At 55.7% G+C, this 18,374-nt stretch overlaps 1 protein-coding gene across 29 annotated transcripts; it reads right to left on the reverse strand.

Moving 5' to 3' along the window:
* Positions 1-856: 856 nt before the first annotated feature.
* On the reverse strand, positions 857-18,259 carry BCAN (brevican). Of its 29 annotated transcripts, none has more exons than XR_013397024.1 (14): positions 18,105-18,259; positions 14,212-14,310; positions 13,199-13,573; positions 12,708-12,882; positions 12,280-12,407; positions 11,535-11,828; positions 8,703-8,936; positions 7,502-8,143; positions 3,996-4,103; positions 3,288-3,446; positions 2,585-2,700; positions 2,097-2,269; positions 1,634-1,824; positions 857-1,346 (listed from the first exon to the last, which is right to left on the reverse strand). XR_013397024.1 is itself a non-coding variant. In XM_077942888.1 (14 exons), exons 2-14 carry the CDS (start codon positions 14,300-14,302, stop codon positions 1,239-1,241), a joined length of 2,733 nt encoding a protein of 910 aa, XP_077799014.1. In that variant the 5' UTR covers positions 14,303-14,310; positions 18,105-18,259; the 3' UTR covers positions 857-1,238. The 29 variants fall into 29 exon arrangements, 11 of the variants coding, with proteins under 11 accessions (XP_077799014.1, XP_014967733.3, XP_077799003.1 ...); XR_013397018.1 differs by having other exon boundaries at positions 1,613-1,824; XR_013397032.1 differs by having other exon boundaries at positions 2,097-2,350; positions 2,492-2,700.
* Positions 18,260-18,374: the final 115 nt, after the last annotated feature.

Below are 18,374 nucleotides of genomic sequence, written 5' to 3' on the forward strand. Positions count from 1 at the left end.
CACACACGCGGGCGCTGGGTCACTCTCTGCAGTTCTCAGAGTGACCTCATCCTCTCAACCTCCGCTGACTCACAGCCCCCAGGGCCAGCTAAGCCTGGCCGGAAGTCCAACCCCCTACATAGCCAACCACCCCCCTTCCCCTCCCGCCTCCTCAGGACGCAAGCCCGCGGCGCCCCCTGGCGGGATCCTGGGGCTCCTCGCACCCCTCTGCCCGTCTCCTTCGGCGCACGCTTACACGGCACTCTCAGAGCGCCGCGCTGGGTCCGCAGCGCCCTCTGCTGGCCGCTGCCTGTGCCGGCCCCCAGGTCGTTCCCCGGAGCCCAGTCCGCCGCAGGGCTGGGAACCTCCCCTTGGCCTTTAGCTTGTTTCCCTATTTCTTGCATCTCTGCCTTCTCTGCTGGACGTAAACCTTCCTGCGGCCTAACCCCCAGACGTGCTGCAGTGCCAGCGGAGCTCTCCCATCACCCTCACTCTCACACTCCCACGAGGGAAGGCCCTTCCGGAAGCTCAGAACTGGGATACCAAGGCACCAACCTCTACCTTCCTCTCTGGGACCCCAGCCCTTCTCCCTCCCAGGACAGAGCTCATTGACGTCCACTTGATTCTTAGGCACTCAGGCACTCCATCTCTTTGCACACATGCTGCATCACTCCAGCTGTCCCCCAGCACCTGTGCGTTCCTTCATTCCATAAGTACTTCCTGGCAGCTATTCTGGCACTGTTCTACTTGCTGACATCTTTGGGACATCTCTGACCTTTGGAAGCGAATAAATCCCGAAGCTCTATGTATCCTGCGAGGCCCTGCCCAACCTAACCTCTCTCTGTCTGTCACAGACATACACACAGAAGCGTCCAACTTGCTTGGGCTCATACACAGTTTTATTTCCTGTTGGTTTTACAGACAGTTCATCCTGCAAGCCCATTCCCTTGGAAAATCCAGAATGAGTGGGCACAGTGCTCCCCAGAGAAATGGAGGGGAGAGGATGGCTGCCAGGCAGAGGGCAGTTGAGGCACTTAGGGATTTACCCCGGCCCTGATGGAAAATCTGGTGCCCAGGGGAGGGGGAGAGGGCCTGGGCTGGGCTGGAGCCTCCCAGGTATTTCCCAGAAGCCCCTTCAGGAACTATCACCCGGACTCTAGTCATGTTGTGACATCCTGTGGTGGCAGGAGCACAGGGTATGAGGGAGAATTTGGGTGACAGGGCAGTGCTGTGGCCGGCAGTGTTCAAGGCCTTGCCCCCTAAGGACCTGGCGTGGGGCTGGAAGAGGGGATCAATAGCGCCTTCCAGCGTCCCAGCAGCCTCCCCTGACGTCCTTCTGGGTCCTTCTCTGGGTGCAGAGCTCGGGCCTGGGGAAGACAAACACTCACCCTCCACCCTGGCTGCTCCTCTCCTCAGAGCCTGCCCTCTGATGTTCTTGCTCAGCCCACGAGAGCCCGGAATGTGGCTGCATGTTATCAGACATCAGCACTGAAGGAACCCGAGAGCCTCCAGCCCACCTTTCCCCCTTTGCCTCAGAGAGGGGCAGTGACTGCTCCAAGGTCACATGGCCAGTGACAGGCAGGACTGAGAGTGGAGCCCAGGGCTACCGTTGGCTACTGTCTCCCACTCCTACCTGCCTCCTCCTGTCACTCACAGGTCTTCTGGGCACACAGGAGATCTGGGGGGTCTCCCAACGGCCGTTCTCTTGGCATCGGATCAGCGGCAGATTGCGCTGGGCCAGTCCTTCCCGGCACCGGTAGCGAAGCACTGTGTCCACCTCATAGCGCAGCCGTGGGCGGCCAAACACTTGAGCCAGGGGCAGCTCCGGTGGTGGCCCACAGGACACTGCAAAGGAAGATAGTTAGGAACTGGGAGCCTGGCTCTGTGGGTGACAGTTCCCAGAATCTCCATGGGGAAGAGAAAAATGGGCCACAACATGACAAAAAAAATTAGGGATTCAGAGTGGACCCATATAACTTGTTAGCTCTCCCATGGTCTGGAACACGTTGTGACTCCTCTATGTAGCCTTGCACTCTCTGTCTACAAACATCAGTTGCCCTGGTCCCCTAACCCACCCCTCCACTTCCTTGCTGGGACCCTCCTTTGCCTGCCCTCACCCAGCCCCATCTTGCAGGTGTAGGACAGGTGGTAGTTGCAGGGCACATCACTCCATTGTCCCTGATCATGCCACACCATGACCACGCAGTTCTCTCCAGACAGGAAGTAGCTGTCAGGCTGCCCAGGGTTCCAGTTCTCATAGAGCTAGGGGGACGGAGGAGGTGGTGAGGAGCTCCTACACCAGGAGTACCGGGAGAGGGCCTAGAGGATCTGGGGAGGAGGACGGGTGTGCGGGGCCCCAAGAGAGGGAAGGCTAGGGCTAGAGAGTAGGGGACCTCCCGGGGAAGGGGAAAGGAGAGGGCAAGGACTTTAGGGGAGGGAGAATGGGAGCCAGAAGGGAAGAGAGAGGACACAAGGAAGGGAGGAGAGCCCAGGGAGAAGAGGCAAAGGGCACGAGAAAGGGAAGGAGGCCGGAAAAAGAAGGGGGCAGGGTCAGGAGGGGTGGGGGCGGTAGGGAACAGAAGTGCTTAGAGGAAGTGAGCTAGACGGCGGGGGGTGGGGGTCGACTGGGGCCTCTCACCAGGGGGACGCCATCCGACCACAAGAAGTCGCCTTCAATGGTCCTATCGTTGAGCCCGATCCACTGGTACTCCCGGTACCGGTCTAGGGAGACGAAGGGGTGCAGTGAGCGCCATCGCCAGCAGATGGCGACCGTTCCCCGCTCCCGGGCGGTCTGCGGTGACTGCCTGGGAAACCCTAACCCGCGATCCAGCACCCGCCCTTCCCGGGTTCTTCTACCTCCCTCCAGTCTCTGCTCAAGGGCCAGATGGAAAGCAGGGAAATAGGGGTGGGAAAATAAGGAAGATATGAATCCAGGCTAGAAAAGGGGAGTTTTGGAAAAAGAGTAAAAATTTTTAACAAGATTGGAGTTGGAGTTGGGGGAGGCCGACGGAGGTCGGAGAGCTGAGAGGTTGGAGGGACTGAAGGCGGCCCCTTGCGCGGCGGCCCGGCCCACACAGGCGCACTCTACTGCGCGAACCTCCACTTTCCGTTCCCGAAGGCCACTGCCTAAGCGTAGGTTAGGGAAGGAGGGAGAGAGAACGAGAAGGCGAGTGAACGAGTGAGTGAGGGAATGCACGCTTGAGAAAACCAAGGAATGAGTGCATGGGTTAATGAGGAAGGCGGTTAGGCGAGTGAGAGGGAGAACGCATGGCGGGCGGGGGGTCCCTCCCACCCTGTCCCCAGCCCACTGTTGATGAAGTCCTGTTCCTCGGGCGTGCTGATGCTGGCCAGATGCGCGCCGTACATCCGGCACTGGGTCTCTGCCTCCTCCCAGCTCCTTCGTGTGGAAAAGTGTTTGTAGCAGGAGCCCTGGAAGGCGTCCCAGCCCGGGTTGCAGAAGCTAAGGCCTGCGGCACAGAAGGACGGGAATCTTAGGGCACCAAAACCCAGAGGGCCAGGTCCCCCTGGAAGGGGCTGGTCTCCTTCCACTACCGCAGGCTGAGAGGGGCGGGACTAAGGGGCGAAGGGGGTTAGTGTCAAAGAGCTAGTAGAGAATGAGGGGGCTAGCATGAGCCTAGAGGGGCTCTTGGGCAGGGGCGCTGGTGTCTTTTATGAGAGACAGGGACCAGGGTGAGGGATGGAGTTCTGGGCTGAGTCTCCATCGTACCGAGCAGTGCTCTCCTCTCCAGGAGAATGGAGCCTGTCATGTATTGACCACCGATTAAATGCCAGGAGTATGCTTTGCACTGGTCTCAAATGCACCCCCTATGAGAGGCATTTTGGTTTCACTTAGATAAGAAAATTGAGGGTAGGACTCAAAGAAGTTATGCAACTTGCCTAAAGCAGGGACTCATTAATGACAAGGTCAAAACCAATGTCCTCCCTCCCCCTTCCAGAAGCAGCACGTTGTGGCAGAGTCCAGGCTTCAAACCTGTGCCCCATCCCTCAACACTCACCAACATCGCACAGGTCCCCCCCATAGCCAGGCAGACATAGGCAGCGGATCCCTTCCTCCTCTTCCAAGCATGTCCCACCATTGTGGCAGGGGCTGGGGACACAGTCACCTGAGAGGGGGAAAGAAGTGAGGCCGGGGGAGCGAGGCAGCCCGACTCTACAGCCTGAGCCCTCCAGGAGAGGGTGCAGAGGGTCCCCCAGCCCTGGTCTCTCTGTCCTGAAAGCTATAACAGCACCCTAAAAGTGCTCCCTAGAGACTGTCTCTGGTCACAACCCAGCCCTGAGTTCTGGGTTTCTTTCCTCTTCCCGCTCCCCACTTCAGCACTGGCTCGGCCTTGTGCAAGCCACTGTTATGGCCACCAGTGTGAGCCCAGCCCAAAAGGGACTGGGGAGAAGTGGCCAGGAGGGCCCTCAGAACCCAGACCCATGATGGAGAAAGATACTGGGCACAGAAAGTTATAGCTCTAAACTCTTATCTGGCTTCTGTGTGACATTGGGCAGGTCATTTTCCTTCTTTAGGCTTGGAGTTTAGCCCCACACCCCCTTGCCTTTGTGCCAGGTCCCAGCACAGTTCTGTATAGTCCAGGTGGAATGAATGGAAGTGAAGGAGGGAACAGAAGGATTACCATAGCAACAGTGGAGGGTGGTCTCCCTTGACTGCTCCTGAGACCTGATATTGGTGTGGTCCAGGTGAATACTAACCATTCTTCCTGCTGTCCACTGGGCAGTCAGCCAGCCCCAGAAGTTGTTAGTGGAGATCCAGCCCACTTTCCTCACTCTAGGCCCTGCCCTTTCTCCCCCAGCTTAGGAACTAAGTTGCAGCAGCTCCCATTGTCCTGCAGTGCTGACTGGCCTCATACATGCAGCTTTCTCTCAACATCACCCAACCTCTCACCTCCCCTTCTTATATCCACAGACTCTTCCACTTACCAGTCTCCCTCTCCCAACTCCACTTTGGGCCTTCTGCAGGTTCTCCAACCTAGAATCCATCTCACTCCTTCCTTCTGGCTTCCTCTCCTCCAGGCAGTCCTCTTAGACTAACACACTACCCTGAAGGTCTGCAATCTGTTGCCTGGCTCTAGCTCCATCTGGCTAAGCCATCTGCTTTACTGGACTTTTTTTCTATGGATCCTGGGGTAGGATGTGGCTGTGCTTAAGATGCGCTTGGGTGCTATAGGAGCTGTCAGTTTCCAATTCTTTCTGGTTCAGATGACCCAGGGGAAGATGGCTCCACAGAACAACTGTGTAGGTCATGGCCCTCAGCAATGGTAAGGTCAAGGCCCTCAGCCATGGGAGGCAAAACCACTCCAGGGCAGAACCCTTCAGACTTTACCATCCACCTCTAGAAGCCATGGCCAAGGCCCACAATGCTTCACGCTGGCCTGGCCACAGATCCCACTGCCTGGTGAGAATCAGTAGGGGCGGAGAGAGGAGAAGCTGGAGTCGATTCAAAGAATTTTGCTGGGATGACCTATCTGTTTTGGGTGAAATGAATCAGCTTTTCCAGCACCACTCCTCCTGTCATCTTCCCTCCTGCCAATAGTTTCTTCCCAGCTGGTAGTGCTGCCCACCTCCCAACCCCAGAGGAAGAGGTATTTCATTTAACCCATTAAGCACCAGGCCCCACAGAGGGTAGAATCCTGAACTTCCTCCCATTCCTCACACTTTCCTGTCCCTCCTATTGTCCTTTCTGCTCCTTCCCATTCAACCCTCCAACCCTGGGGGACAGAGGTTCTCAAACTTTGTCTTTGGTCCCCTACCCAGGCCATGGGTCCCTCCCCTTGGCTGTGGGCTACAGAACCTGAACCCAGCACAGGCAGAGTCAAGTGAAGAATGCTTCTTCTTGTCATCTTCCCTCTCCCTTTTTGGGGACAAGTACTCTGCACAACCAGAAAGTTTTCCCTTCCTTTCCATTGAAACAGCAGTCAAGGAGACCTCCCACTTACCCTCCAGGTGGGGGAACTAAGATACTGTAGATACCTCCAGTTGTGCTCCTTTTCCCGCCAAACCCCCTCCCTATTCCCCACAGGGCTGAACTCCAAGGCCAATTGTGCAGGGACCTAACAGTTGACATGGGTAAGCCTGGGTGGGACACAGGATGTGATCCATCTAAGACAGGGGTCCTAGGGTTGAGGGAATCCCAGCCTTCCCCAGGGACTTCCACTGGGAATCTTAGCCTTCCTGAGTAGGGAGGGCTTCTCTCAGACCCCAGAACCTGACTCCTTCCTTCGCACTCTCCATCACTTGCTCTTCAATCTGTGTCTTCTCCAGCATTAGGTACTTTGAGACCCTTTGGGTTTGGGGAGGGTGAAGCCATTCCTTCTGGAGAGTAGGGAATGGTCATTAGTGCAGGAGTTAGTGGAGAAGAGGAAAGCTGTAGGTAGTGGGATGAGCATTAGACACCACCCCCTGCTGAGATGCAGGGCTAGGGGATGGGGGTGAAGGCACCTGAATGCCAGGGAACTGCCTCTATGCTGAGAGACCCTCAGTTCCCTCAGTTACTATGACTCTTGGCACCACCAAGATGGACTGGAAGTGAATATAAATGCACAACCCCTGCACCCTGGGCTGCAGGGGTTTCTCCTCATCAGGAGTGAGGGACTCAACTCCCAGCACTGCCTCAGACTATGGATGATGACTTCTCCAGGAGTAATGTGTACAGTCACATTTTGGAATTTCAGCAGCCAGGAAGGAAAGTGTAGACGGGCCTGAGAAGGAGAGGCTGGGGGAACAATGAGGGCTGTTAGACTGCCAGGACAGACAAGGGGAGAAGCTGAAAATGAAAAAGGAAGAGAGGCCAAGACACACACACACAGAGGGAGAGACATGGAGCCAGAGAAGAAGCATCCAAGTGCTCCTCATGACACAGACCCATGGAATGAGAGGGATGGACAGCAGGAGATGGAGACAGAGGGTACCAGAGCTTGGTTACAAAGCGGTTTAATAGAGATTTATTTCCAAGGCTTGTTTTCCATGAAACAGTCAAAAAATACTTCACAGAAGTAGTTGCTTAAGGCTCTGTGGGGGTACTGGTTCTCCTGGACTCCAGAGGTTGGGGGATGGGGAAGGGACTCCCAGGCTTCCCTGAGATCAATGGGAGGCAGCTAAAGGGGACGGCACACAGGAGGAGGAAGGGAGTAGCGGAAAATAGGCTGAGCCCTGAAGACTGCAATAGGTGATGAGGACCCCTGGAGAGGCCTGAGGATGCTCTGTGGGACTGGTGAGATGTGAGCCACAGGTGGAGGGCCCAATGTCAAGGAAGGGTCACAGATGGTCAGTGGCAGGGCTGGGGTCACAGGGTGAAGACTCGGAGAGCTGGGATGGAAGTCACAAGGTGGGTATCCGAGATTGGAGACCCATAGGTAAAGGTGGGTAAGAGAATGAAGGCAAAGGACAGGAGAGTTTGGGATGATGGTGGGTTAAAGGACTACAGGTCAGGTGACCCAGAGTTGCAGGGGGAAGAAAAGGAGTAGGGTAGAGAGGGCAGTTGAGCCTTGGGCAGAATTACCTGATGCGGGGACCACGGCCACTCCACCTCGGCTGGCGCTGTCAGTGGGCAGCACTGGCTGGGCCTGCACTGAGGTCCCTGCCGGGGCAGTTCTTCCAGAATTATCTTCAGAGGGGGCCTCCAGCTCCCTGGTACCCTCAGGGGCCCGTGTGGCTGGAAGCAGGGAAGGGGCACCCTCAGAGCTTCCTGTCTCCTCGCTCTCTCCTCGAGGGACCCCAGATAGCTCAGGACCACCGGTTTCCTCCCCCGCCTCTCTTGCCCCAGCCAGAGTGGAAGGTGATGGGGATGCTAGGTTCCTCTCCCTGGGAGAGGGCAGAGTCTCAGTAGGTGGTCCATGGACCCTTGGAGGCCTGGGAGTTTCTGACTCTCCATCAGGAAGTGGTGATACACCAGGCTGCAGGACTGCCCTTGCTGGCGCCTGAGAGAGTGACTCCTGGGCTGCTGGCTCAGTGGGGAGAGAGACCTCAGGGCCCGGGCTGTTGAACTCGCTGGGCCATGCCCACAGAGCCTCATCCTCCACCTCTTCCTCCTCTTCTTCTTCCTCTTTCTCTTCTTCATCTTCATATTTCTCTTCTTCCTCCAATGCCTTGCCTTCCTCTTCTGAGAACACCGTGGGCGGGACCATGGATTGAGTTTCAAATTCTAAGCAAAGCACAAACGGTTCAGCACCAGGGACAGCGCCCGCCCGAGGACCGAAAGAAAAAAGGGAAGGGGAGAAAAGTGGGGCTGGGGAGGGTGAACCCTGGGGAATAGGGAAGAGCCCGCCCTGAGGACGGGTGATCCTTGCTCCACACTGGAAGAACTTGACCCCAGCTACGTTGTTGAGGCAACACTTGAGAAGGCTCTGTGAGCCATCATTAGCCCCGGAGAACATGATCATTGCATCTCCCTCCTACTCTGTCAAAACTCTAGTCTGTTTTGGGTGTGTGAGGTGGAAGAGGGACCAAAGAAGGGAGGCCACGCCTTTCCAGGGCGCGGCTCCTTGGTGCAAGCATCTCTAGCTCCATAGAGTTGGGGGTGGAATTTACTGGAAAAACAAAGGTTGGGAGAGGGACAGGAAAGGTGCCCTGCACCCCTGAGCTGCTGAGCAAGGACAGGGCAGAGTCATGCCATCCATGACGTGAGCATCAACCTAGGCTTGCCTCTTCTGCCCCCAACTTCTTTCAATCAAGACGTCCTTAGGATAAGGGATTTGAGTTACCTGGGACTGTCCTAGGGGCCTCTGCTGGGTCTTCTGGAGTGGAGCTTCCACCTCCTCCGTCTTCCATGATGGGGATGGAGTAGATGGCCCCACGGGATTCGCTCTCCATAGCTTCCTGAGACAGCTGCAGTTCCTCCAGGGTCTCTGTCACTGTGACGATGGCCTCTAGTCCATCAGAGGCTGGGTCGGAAGCTGGGTTGGAGGCCTCAGGAATAGCAGAAGGCTGGGCTGAGTCTGTGGCAGGAGGAAAGTATTGATGCGAGGCTGAATAGGTAGCTCTGCCCTCCCAGGTCACAACCTGCACCAGGGAATTCTCTCAATTCTCTCACATCTTCCCAGTGGAGCACCTACTGGGGCGCAGGGAGCATCCCAGAACTTCATCACTCATTTCTCAAGCATTCATCAAGTGCCTACTGTGTGTCATGCCAGGCATTCTCCTGGGCACTGAGGATACAGTGTAGAACGAAACAGCAAACCTCCTACCCTCAAGGGAAATTATATTCTAGAACAGACGACAAACAAACATATATTATAATGTTACAAGATAAAGAACACTTGAGCAGAGTCAGAAGATAGAATGATGGAAAGTACTACTTTGGAGTGGTCAGGAAAGGCTCAAGTGAGAGATATTCCCTAGGGGGAGGGGCTGGAGCCAGCAAGATGGATGAAACAGCTTTAGTACTTTGGGATCTTGGGCTTGGGGCAAGGTGTGAGGGGTCCCAGCCATCCCCAAATTCTTTTATTTTTTAGACAGAGTCTCGTTCTGTCACCCAGGCTGGAGTGCAGTGGCACAATCCCGGCTCACTGCAACCTCTGCCTCCTGGATTCAAGTGACTCTCCTGTCTCAGCCTCCCAAGTAGCTGGAACTACAGGCATGCGCCACCACTACTGGCTAATTTTTGTATTTTTAGTAGAGACAGGGTTTCACCATGTTTGCCAGGCTGATCTTGAACTCCTGGCCTCAAGTGGTCCACCCACCTTGGCCTCCCAAAGTGCTGGGATTACAGGAGTGAGCCACTGCACCCAGCCTCCAAAATTCTTGAAATAGGAGGGGAGAGGCTTGTCATTTCGTCAGGATAGCTGGAGGGCAGAATGCAGGAATAACTTCAGGCACTACCTGAAGATCTCAGTGGTGGGGCAAGTAGGCTAGGGAAAGGGCCACCTCCTTCTGGGACCTACTCCCTTCAAATAACCAGAAGTTTAGAATGGTTTACTTGTCCTCTGGGGAAGGGAGCCAAGAGCAGAACACCGATGAAGTGAAGGTGGAATTGGGCTAAGAAAAGCCCTGAAGGCCGTCTGTGCTCAGCCAGGCAAGACAGGACAGTGAGTCCCTGCCCTTATCACCTGCTCCAGTGAGCCTTACTCCTCACCAGACCTTGTGTCCTTGCTGCCTCTGTCGTCCACCAATTGTGTCCCAACTGTAGTCATATTCCCGCTCCCCTGACCCTCCTCATGATCCAGGCCATTTCTTTCCAAAACAGTGCTTGGCTTGGCACACAATCATAGCCAGTACACAGAAGTTTTAGCTATTACTACTACTACTACTACTACTACTACTACTACTACTATTACCCCTGTTCCAGGAGATCTTTTCAGATGGACCTGTCTTCCTATGGACTTTTACTTGCCCACCCCTCCCCAGCCCCCAGCCAGATATGTCCACAGATCTGTCCCAATGGTAGTAATGCTTTTCTCTCAGTCTCTCCTCATCCCGGGAGTGAAGCATCTTGTCTTCCCTTTGACTGGGGGTTCCCATGGCAAAAGCTGTGTCTTCATCCTTCAGACCAAGTGCTCCCTTAGGGTGAAGGCTGTGTCTGCTCCTTCCGTTTCTGCTTCCAGCTCTTGTAACAGCATTTCAGGCTTACAACTGGGGAAGGACCCAGACACCCCATGGCAATGCCTGTCTTATTGTCAGTTACCCTTGGCCTCGGCCTTTTGCCTCTGAGGGTCCCAGAAACTGCCTCCCCCTCAGCTCCCAACATAAGATATGGGCAGGTTTGGGTGCAGTGGCTCACACCTATAAATCCCAGCACTTCAGGAGTCCAAGGTAGGCAGATTGCTTGAGCCCAGGAGTTCAAGACCAGCCTGGGCATGTGGCGAAACTCCATCTCTACAAAAATTTGCTAGACATGGTGGCATAAATCTGTGGTCCCCCCTACTCCAGAGGTTGACATGGAAGGATCCCTTGAGCCCAGGGAGGTTGAGGCTACAGTGAACCATGATCGCACCACTGCACTCCAGCCTGGGGAACAGAGTGAGACCCTGTCTCAAAAAAACCCGAAAACAAACCATAAGACGTGGGCAGAAAGCTATCTCTATTCCCAACTGTGCTTAAGGTCCTGCTCCCTTTAGGGGGAATTGAGTCCATCCACCAGTATTTGGTAGTTAAAGATCTGACACTTTCTTAAGCTGTAGTTTCTGGAAATCCTCCAGAGGGCTCCTGAGGGCATTTGGTTGTTGACCGGAAGAACTTGAGCAGATTACTCATTGAATTCACAGAATGTTGGTCAACTCTGCTCTGCCAATAAGCTGGCAGGAAATGGGAGCTTATTCAGCAGCCCAGCTGGAGCAAACAACGCATGGACTACTGGTGGGAAGGCAGATAAGGAGAGGCCAAAAGGTGAGCACTCCTTGGGCCAAACAGCTGACAGACACCACACCAGAGGGCATGCCCAGATTTAGAACCCTAGATGACAAGCTGGATTTCACCCACGACCCCTTCAGGCAAATGGCAAAGCCCTGAGCTAAACTGATCAGACTAGGGTAGGATTTTTAGGGCTCAACTTTGCCTTTCTGAGATTGGTCTCAGCTTCTGCAGGGAGGTGGGCTCACCTCGGAAGCAGTAGACGTTGAAGCGGCTGTGCTTATTGGGGAAGCCAGTCTGGTTGGGGAAGAGGAAGAGAGTCTTGACACCAGGCAAGCCCCCACCACAGCGCTGGCTGGGTGTGACAATGGGGTAGCGCACACTGCCATCAGCCAGCCACCCTGGGCTGCAGCGGTCCAGGCCACCGTCCCAGGCGGCATACAGCTGGCCCGTGGTGGCAATCTCTGCACCCCGCTCCTGGCAGTACGCCCGTGCTTCCTCCAATGTCAGCTTTTCTGGAGGATCACCCAGGAACAGTTCTCCTAGGTGGAGAAGAGAAGACTGGGTTACCAGGCAGCTGGTAGCTCCTTCCACTCTGGTCTCCCATGGGAACCCTGGGCAAGCTTCTCCAGTTCCCTCATCTGTGGCAGGGAGTCAACTACTCTAGGATCAAAATCAGAATAGAACCTCAAGATGGACATTAGAGCTCAAAGAGATGGAGCCCAGACTTCTCATTCTGCAAAGCCATGCACAGAGACCACCCAGCAGGTGGTAGATGAGTTAAACTCGGTGTCCTGCCACCTGGCTGAGACTTTGATCATGAGCTTGCCTCTGTGACAGTGTTTGGAGAGAAGGACACCAATTTTCTCCTTACTCCTGCTTGCACCCTTAAACTTAGGAGGGATAGTAAAGTCCTGCCGAGGCCCTGGGAGGACCTATGGGCAGCATGGGGGGTAGGAGATTGTCCCCTGGGAACTTCTCACTCCTAATCACCATTTAGGTCTTCAGCATAACAGTAGACATCATAGAGGTCATCCGGGTCCACCACACCATAGTTCCGGACCCCGGGGAAGCCATCCATGTCTCCGTAACAGGCCTCTCGTGGGGTCTGGATGGGATACCTGGGGAGGAAGGACAGAATCACTTAGTACAGATGCTTTCACCAGGGAGCCAGCCCATATTGACTCTACTGAACCCCACTGCCACCACAGTGCAGCCACTTGCTGACAGCTCGCTGTCCTCCTAGCTCTACAGGGATGCACATGCTCAGGGTCCTCACCTCCCCTCCTCAGACCAGCCTCATCCCCCAGAGGCAAAGAGCCCTGCGTGCCCGGCCTGACGCATCAGGCAGCACCCGGCAGAAGAGGGGCCATGGCCACCTCAGGGGCAAATAGAAGCCCCAGTCCACAGCCCCTGCCCACCTCACGGTCTGATCCGACAGCCAGCCAGCATCACATTGCTCATAGCCCCCAAGGTAGGCGGCATAGAGCTGCTCCGGGGTGGCGATGTGGGCTCCAATGCGGGCACAGGCTTCCTGGGCCCCAACAAAGGAGAAAGCGTAGCGGGCAGAGCCCTCTCGGTAGAGAAAGACGACCCCTGTGGGGCAGAGAGGACCCCGGAGCCAGGTGAGCACCCAGCACACTGGCCTCCCCTCACCCTCCTTGTCACTCCTCTGTACACAGGGGTAAAGTTCAATTGTGCTCACTCTACAGCATGAGGGACTTAAGTTAGATGGTGGGGAGAATTTCCTCTACCTGAAGAGAGAAAGGAGGCCTGTGTCTCCTCACTCTTTTTCCAACCCAGGCTGCGCCTTCCAGCTACGTTTGCTTCCCTCTCACACTGTGGGCTCCCCGAGGGCAAGACTCCTCCCTTCCCTCCCTCCCTCCCTCTGGGAACCTCCCTGCCCTCTCACCTTTCACCTTGACCTCCACAGCGTCGCTGCTGTCATCGATGCCGTGCTGGACCTCGCAGCGATAGATGCCTGAGTCGTTGGGGCGCAGCTCGCTCAGCGCCAGGGAGACATCGGTGAGCGACGCTGGGTACGCAGGCAGTGCCACGCGGAACCGGTAGGCCTCATTCACCTTGACGCGAACTCCCCGCGCCACCAGCACCTCTGCCTCCCGGCCCCCGGACAGGAAAGTCCACTTGACCCGCGGAGATCCCAGCACGGCCCGGCGGCTCGGCGGCGGCCGCAGGTAGTGGACGTGGCAGGGGATGGTGAGGGCGCCACCAAGCACACCCTGCAGTGGCGCGTGACCGGAGATGCGCACGCGAAAGGCGCGGTCCTCTGTGAACGGGTGGAGCCGGCTAGAACTTAACACTGTAGACCCTCAGAGTCCCACCCGGTGGGCTGCAAGCCCCGATCCAGGATCCCTCCTTCCAGCCCCAGGATTCCCCGGCCCCTCTAGAACCAGGGGCCAGGGTCCTGCAGCCCTACCTCTGGGTCCTCCAGGACCATCACGGTCTCCAAACCCATCCCCCAAAGTCTCCCAGTCAATTCTGCCCCCGGATTCCTTGCCCTGCTCTCAGAGTGTTCCATTTCCTCTCCAAAATTCCTAGACCACACCCCAGGGTCCTCCAACCTCGCCCCCTGAGTCCTCCAGCCCAGTTTCCCGGTCTGCTCCCTTTAAGGCCTCCTTCAGGGTTTCTCCCAGTCCCACCCCTTTCCCACCTGCTAGCTCCAGGATCCCCTATCTTCCACCTTAGGGACCCAAAGCCTTGCACCCAGTGCCCCTCGCTAGTCCTGCCCCATGATTTCTCCAATCTACCAGATGCTCACAGCTCAGCCTTTATTTCCAAGTGTTCCAGCCTGGACTCTTCCCCACAACCCTCCCCATTCTCTCTCTTTCTGGGGCCCCTAAGCCTGGAAGCAGTTGGTTAGGACTGAACAAGACAGAGATGGTGACCCCCAGTGGGGTTGCTCACCTGAGCTGTCTCCTTCCAGAACATCTGCTAAAGCTGCAGGAGCCTGGGCCAGGACCAGGGCTGCCAGCAGGGGCAGGAGTAGCTGGGCCATGCTGCAGGCTGACAGAAGGACATGAGAAAGAAAGATGGGGTTAGACTTCAAGACGGACTTCCCCCGGCTCCCTACTACACCCATGTGGGTTCACACATATCCTGGCTCCAGAAGTCCCCTACCTTCACATCACCAGGGACTCTCTGTTTCTGATCCCCATCTTCCCACCAAGGGATTCCTTCTCAGAACCAAGACCTGAGTCCTAGTCAACTCACTGTGTGACCTAAGCCAGCTCCTTACCTTCTCTGGGCCTTTATTTTCTTATTTATAAAAGAGCATCATCATTACTACCTCCATGAGTTGTAATGGAACCATGTGCTTTGAGAGTGTTTTGTATCTTAAAACTCCTGTACAAATGTATAGCACCAGGCACACAGTAGGAGCTCAGTATATAGCATGAATGGTGGGTGCTATTATACTCAGAATTCTGTCTGCTCCTCCCAGTGCCAGACTCCTTCCTTGAACCCAGAGCCTTCTCCCATAGTGCCTCTCTAGCCTTTCCTGCCTTCTAGACGGTCCCTGCCTCCATGGACATCATACTCACCTGGCCTTTTCCAGGAGGGCCTTCTAGACTGAACACAAGTAAGCAGAACTTCTCTTGAGCTCACCATCTCCTCTACCTCCTCCCCACCATTATTTGTAAGGAAACTCTTCTCTTTACTCCCCGACATTCTCCATCCCCCTTCCTTGGCTGCCTCCTCCCTTCTTCTTCCCAGCCTCTCCTTTCTGCCTGGCACGGGCTTTCCCACCGGAACTCTTGGCTCAGAAATCAGTTGGGACAAAGCCCCTGTCTCTGCCAGTCTGGCCTCTGTCCAGCCCCTCCCTTCCCCCACCCTAACTTTTGTGAAAGCCTTGGGCTGGAGGGTGGACTAAGGGGGGTGAGAATAAATGGGAGGGGCTACCCCTTCCTACCCCTGGCTATCAGAAACTGTAGAACCCAGAATATTCCTCGAAGCGCTTACACTGTCATAAAAAGGATGTGGCCTGACATTGAGAAATGGAGACTCAGGCTCAGAGAAGGATAGGGCTGACCCTGGATCCCTAGCAAAGAAAAGTCAGGCACGAGGGCAATGTGCTCCCAGGAAAGAAGGCTCAGAGCTACATCATCTATAAGGGTTGGGCTAAACTTAGAAGAGCATGGAGATCCACGTCTGCCATGGAATAGGCCAATGATGCAGCAAGAGAATTGAAGGTTAGACTATAGGCAGGACTCCTAGAAATCAGGTTTATTCCACTGGCTGTGCACTCCCATTCCAGGCCCACTGTTTATCCCCCATCTTCCCTGCCCTCTCAGCCTCTGCCTTCATACCTGCCACTGTACTTTCCTAAGCCTGAGCTGATGGGAAATTTCCTACTTTCCCCGGATCCTCCCACCTCCCTGCCATCATAACCTCCATCTCCCCCACTGTGTCTTGGTATCATTTCCTAGGGTCAGAGTTGGGAGAGGGGTGGCACAACCAGATGTTTAGGGCCTCCCTCTGACCTTTGAGAGGGAGGAGGTTCTTGATGGGGCCAGATTAGAGGTGCTGAAACCAGCTTCAGGCATGGGGGTGCTTGAGAGGACTGTTCTGGGGCTGGAGTGGGGACCATTGGGCGTGAGCAGCCAGTGCCCACCGGGTGCTGGGAAGATTGTTTGCCGTGCATCTGAGCTGTGCCAAGGCCTGGGCCCGGCCCCCTTCTGGCGCCCTCCCTCCCTTCTCTCTGGGCTGGAGCTGGAGTTGGAGCTGCTCACAGACCTGGCTCCCATCTCTCTGACAGGCGGCCCAGAAACCCATATAGTTGGAGTCACTTTGGGGCCAACACCCTGTACCACTCTTTCACCTCTGTTCTGACAGTGGGAGAGTGATAGAAGAGGGTCTAAGGCCAATGAGGACCTAACTGCTCTGGAACATGGAGGGCAACCTACCCTTGACCCCAAAAATGGCAGTCATTGACCAGTGACGCCAAGAGGGCAGCCCCGTGCAGTTCTCAGAGAGCTCTGTCTCTCCAGTCTCGGTCCTTAGCCTCCCAGGTGCAGCTAGGAGCCCGGAGGAAACTCAGACTTCCCCACATCTGGTACCAGCCTCGGAACCTAGGGGTCCAGAGTTCTGTGGCCTTCTCTATCCCACACACCACTCACCTCCATTTCATCTTCTCTCCCTCCAGAGCAGGCCACACCTCTCCGTCTCTAACCCGGAGAGCTCAGCAGTCATGCTGTCCCTTCCCTTGATGCCACAACATCCCCCTCTCTGTTTCTGCTCCAGCCTCTTTATCTCTGCCCTTGTTTTGAATTTCTTGAGCTGTTCAGGAAACTTTCCTCTTGTCACATCGTTTCTGTCTGATCCTGGATGTCCATCTCACTCACAGTCTTCGTAGACCCAACCCAGAGAGTTAAGACCAGGTTCTCTCTTTCTCTCTCTCTCTCTCTCTCTCTCTCTCTCTCTCTCTCTCTCTGTGTGTGTGTGTGTGTGTGTGTGTGTGTGTGTAGGCATGCACATCCACCACCTCCATGCTGAACACCCATCAGTTGGCAGCCAAGGCCTGTCCCATAGGAACTGAGCTCCAGCACTCAGCAGGGTCAGCAGGGAGGCACCAAAGAAGCCAGAGCTTTGGCTATAGCAGGAGTGAAGCTCTCTGCTACCCCCTTAGCAGCTTCATGAGGAGCAACATGAGCCTACAAGATATCAGCGGGGCCTTAGGGCCTGTAGGAGTAATTGCAATTATCATATAAATAGTCCTTTTTATTGGAAGCACAACTAATAATACTATTAGCAATGTCACCAGCCGAGCTGTTGCAGATCCCTCTCGTATAGAGTCTGAAATGTGGATGATGCTGTCATAAATAGCAAAGTTAGCCATAACAACATAGGCATTGGTAATACTGTGGGTGGGTCTATGGGTAACACTGTTCCCTGATCTTACTGTTATCATCTGCAATCTAAGTAATGCAGATAATAATGGTGCCCCTCAGAATTGATGCCAATCTCTTGGTCCTATTAGAACCATGTAGGCAGAGCTATTCTAATAGGTGGGGGAATACAGGATATGGAAATACCTGGGAGAGGGAATTCCCAGGCCCTTGGGAATTGGACTTCCTGGCAGTGCTAGGAAGGAATGCAATAGTGGTAACGGAATTCCAACTAATAGCTGGAATATTGCTAATGTCTACCTGAGCCAGTTCTCCTAAATGCTTCCTGTGGATAGCCTCAACTGTGAGAAAAAGATTATTTATATTTTGCTCATTACAACAATGAGGAACCCGAGGTTCAGGGAAGTCAACTAACTACCCCAAGGTCACAGAGCAAGGAGCCGAGTTGGGATTCCAGCCGAAATGGGCACCCCGACCACCTCCTAGAGCGGCTCTGATCGGCTGTCTTGCCGGACTACAGTAAGGTGTCCCCAGAAGGGTTGCTGGCCGCTGCTCCTGGAGCTGCCTGCAGCGTGGGGAACGGAGGCAGGGACTGATCCCGACCGCTACCGCCCTGCCTGAGACAAGGTCGGAAATCTAGGGGGCCGCGCTGGGACAGGAGCGCGCAGCAGGGAAGACGCGAGGACCCTAGGGGTTGCTGATCAGACTGCGAGCAGCAGGGGGGCTGCCACTGGCAGAGCTGGAAGCGTGTAGATCAGAGATGGCAGCAGCAGCTGCGGGAGCTCGGGGCTGTCCGGCAGCCTACCCCGCTGCGGTGTCAGGAGTCGACGAGTTGGGTGCCCCAGAGCCTCGAGGCAAGGGCTGACAGGCGGGGGGCGCAGACCAGGCGGGCACTCCCTTCTCTCTGTCCCCGACCCCAGGGCGGGCGGCGGGGCTGCGGAGGCACTCACCTACCCAGGGCTGGGGTTGGGGCGCGGCACTGAGAAGTTTGTAGCCTCCTCCGGGGGTCTCCTCCGGGTCTACGTCTGGGTCCTGCAGCTGCAGCTGAGACTGCGGCGGGGACTGCGCGAGCTCAAGAAGAGGCTGGGGCCGCAGGACATTCGGAAGAGGGCGCCGGCCCTCCCGGCACCGCACAAAACCCCCTTTCTTCCCCCCGCCCCTGCCCCGCCCTCCCCGGGGCCACCCCCACCCCCTGGTCGGGAGCGCGGGGGGCTCGGGACGGTC

This window comes from Macaca mulatta, chromosome 1 (genome assembly GCF_049350105.2).
Source record: "Macaca mulatta isolate MMU2019108-1 chromosome 1, T2T-MMU8v2.0, whole genome shotgun sequence".
NCBI lineage: Eukaryota > Metazoa > Chordata > Mammalia > Primates > Cercopithecidae > Macaca > Macaca mulatta.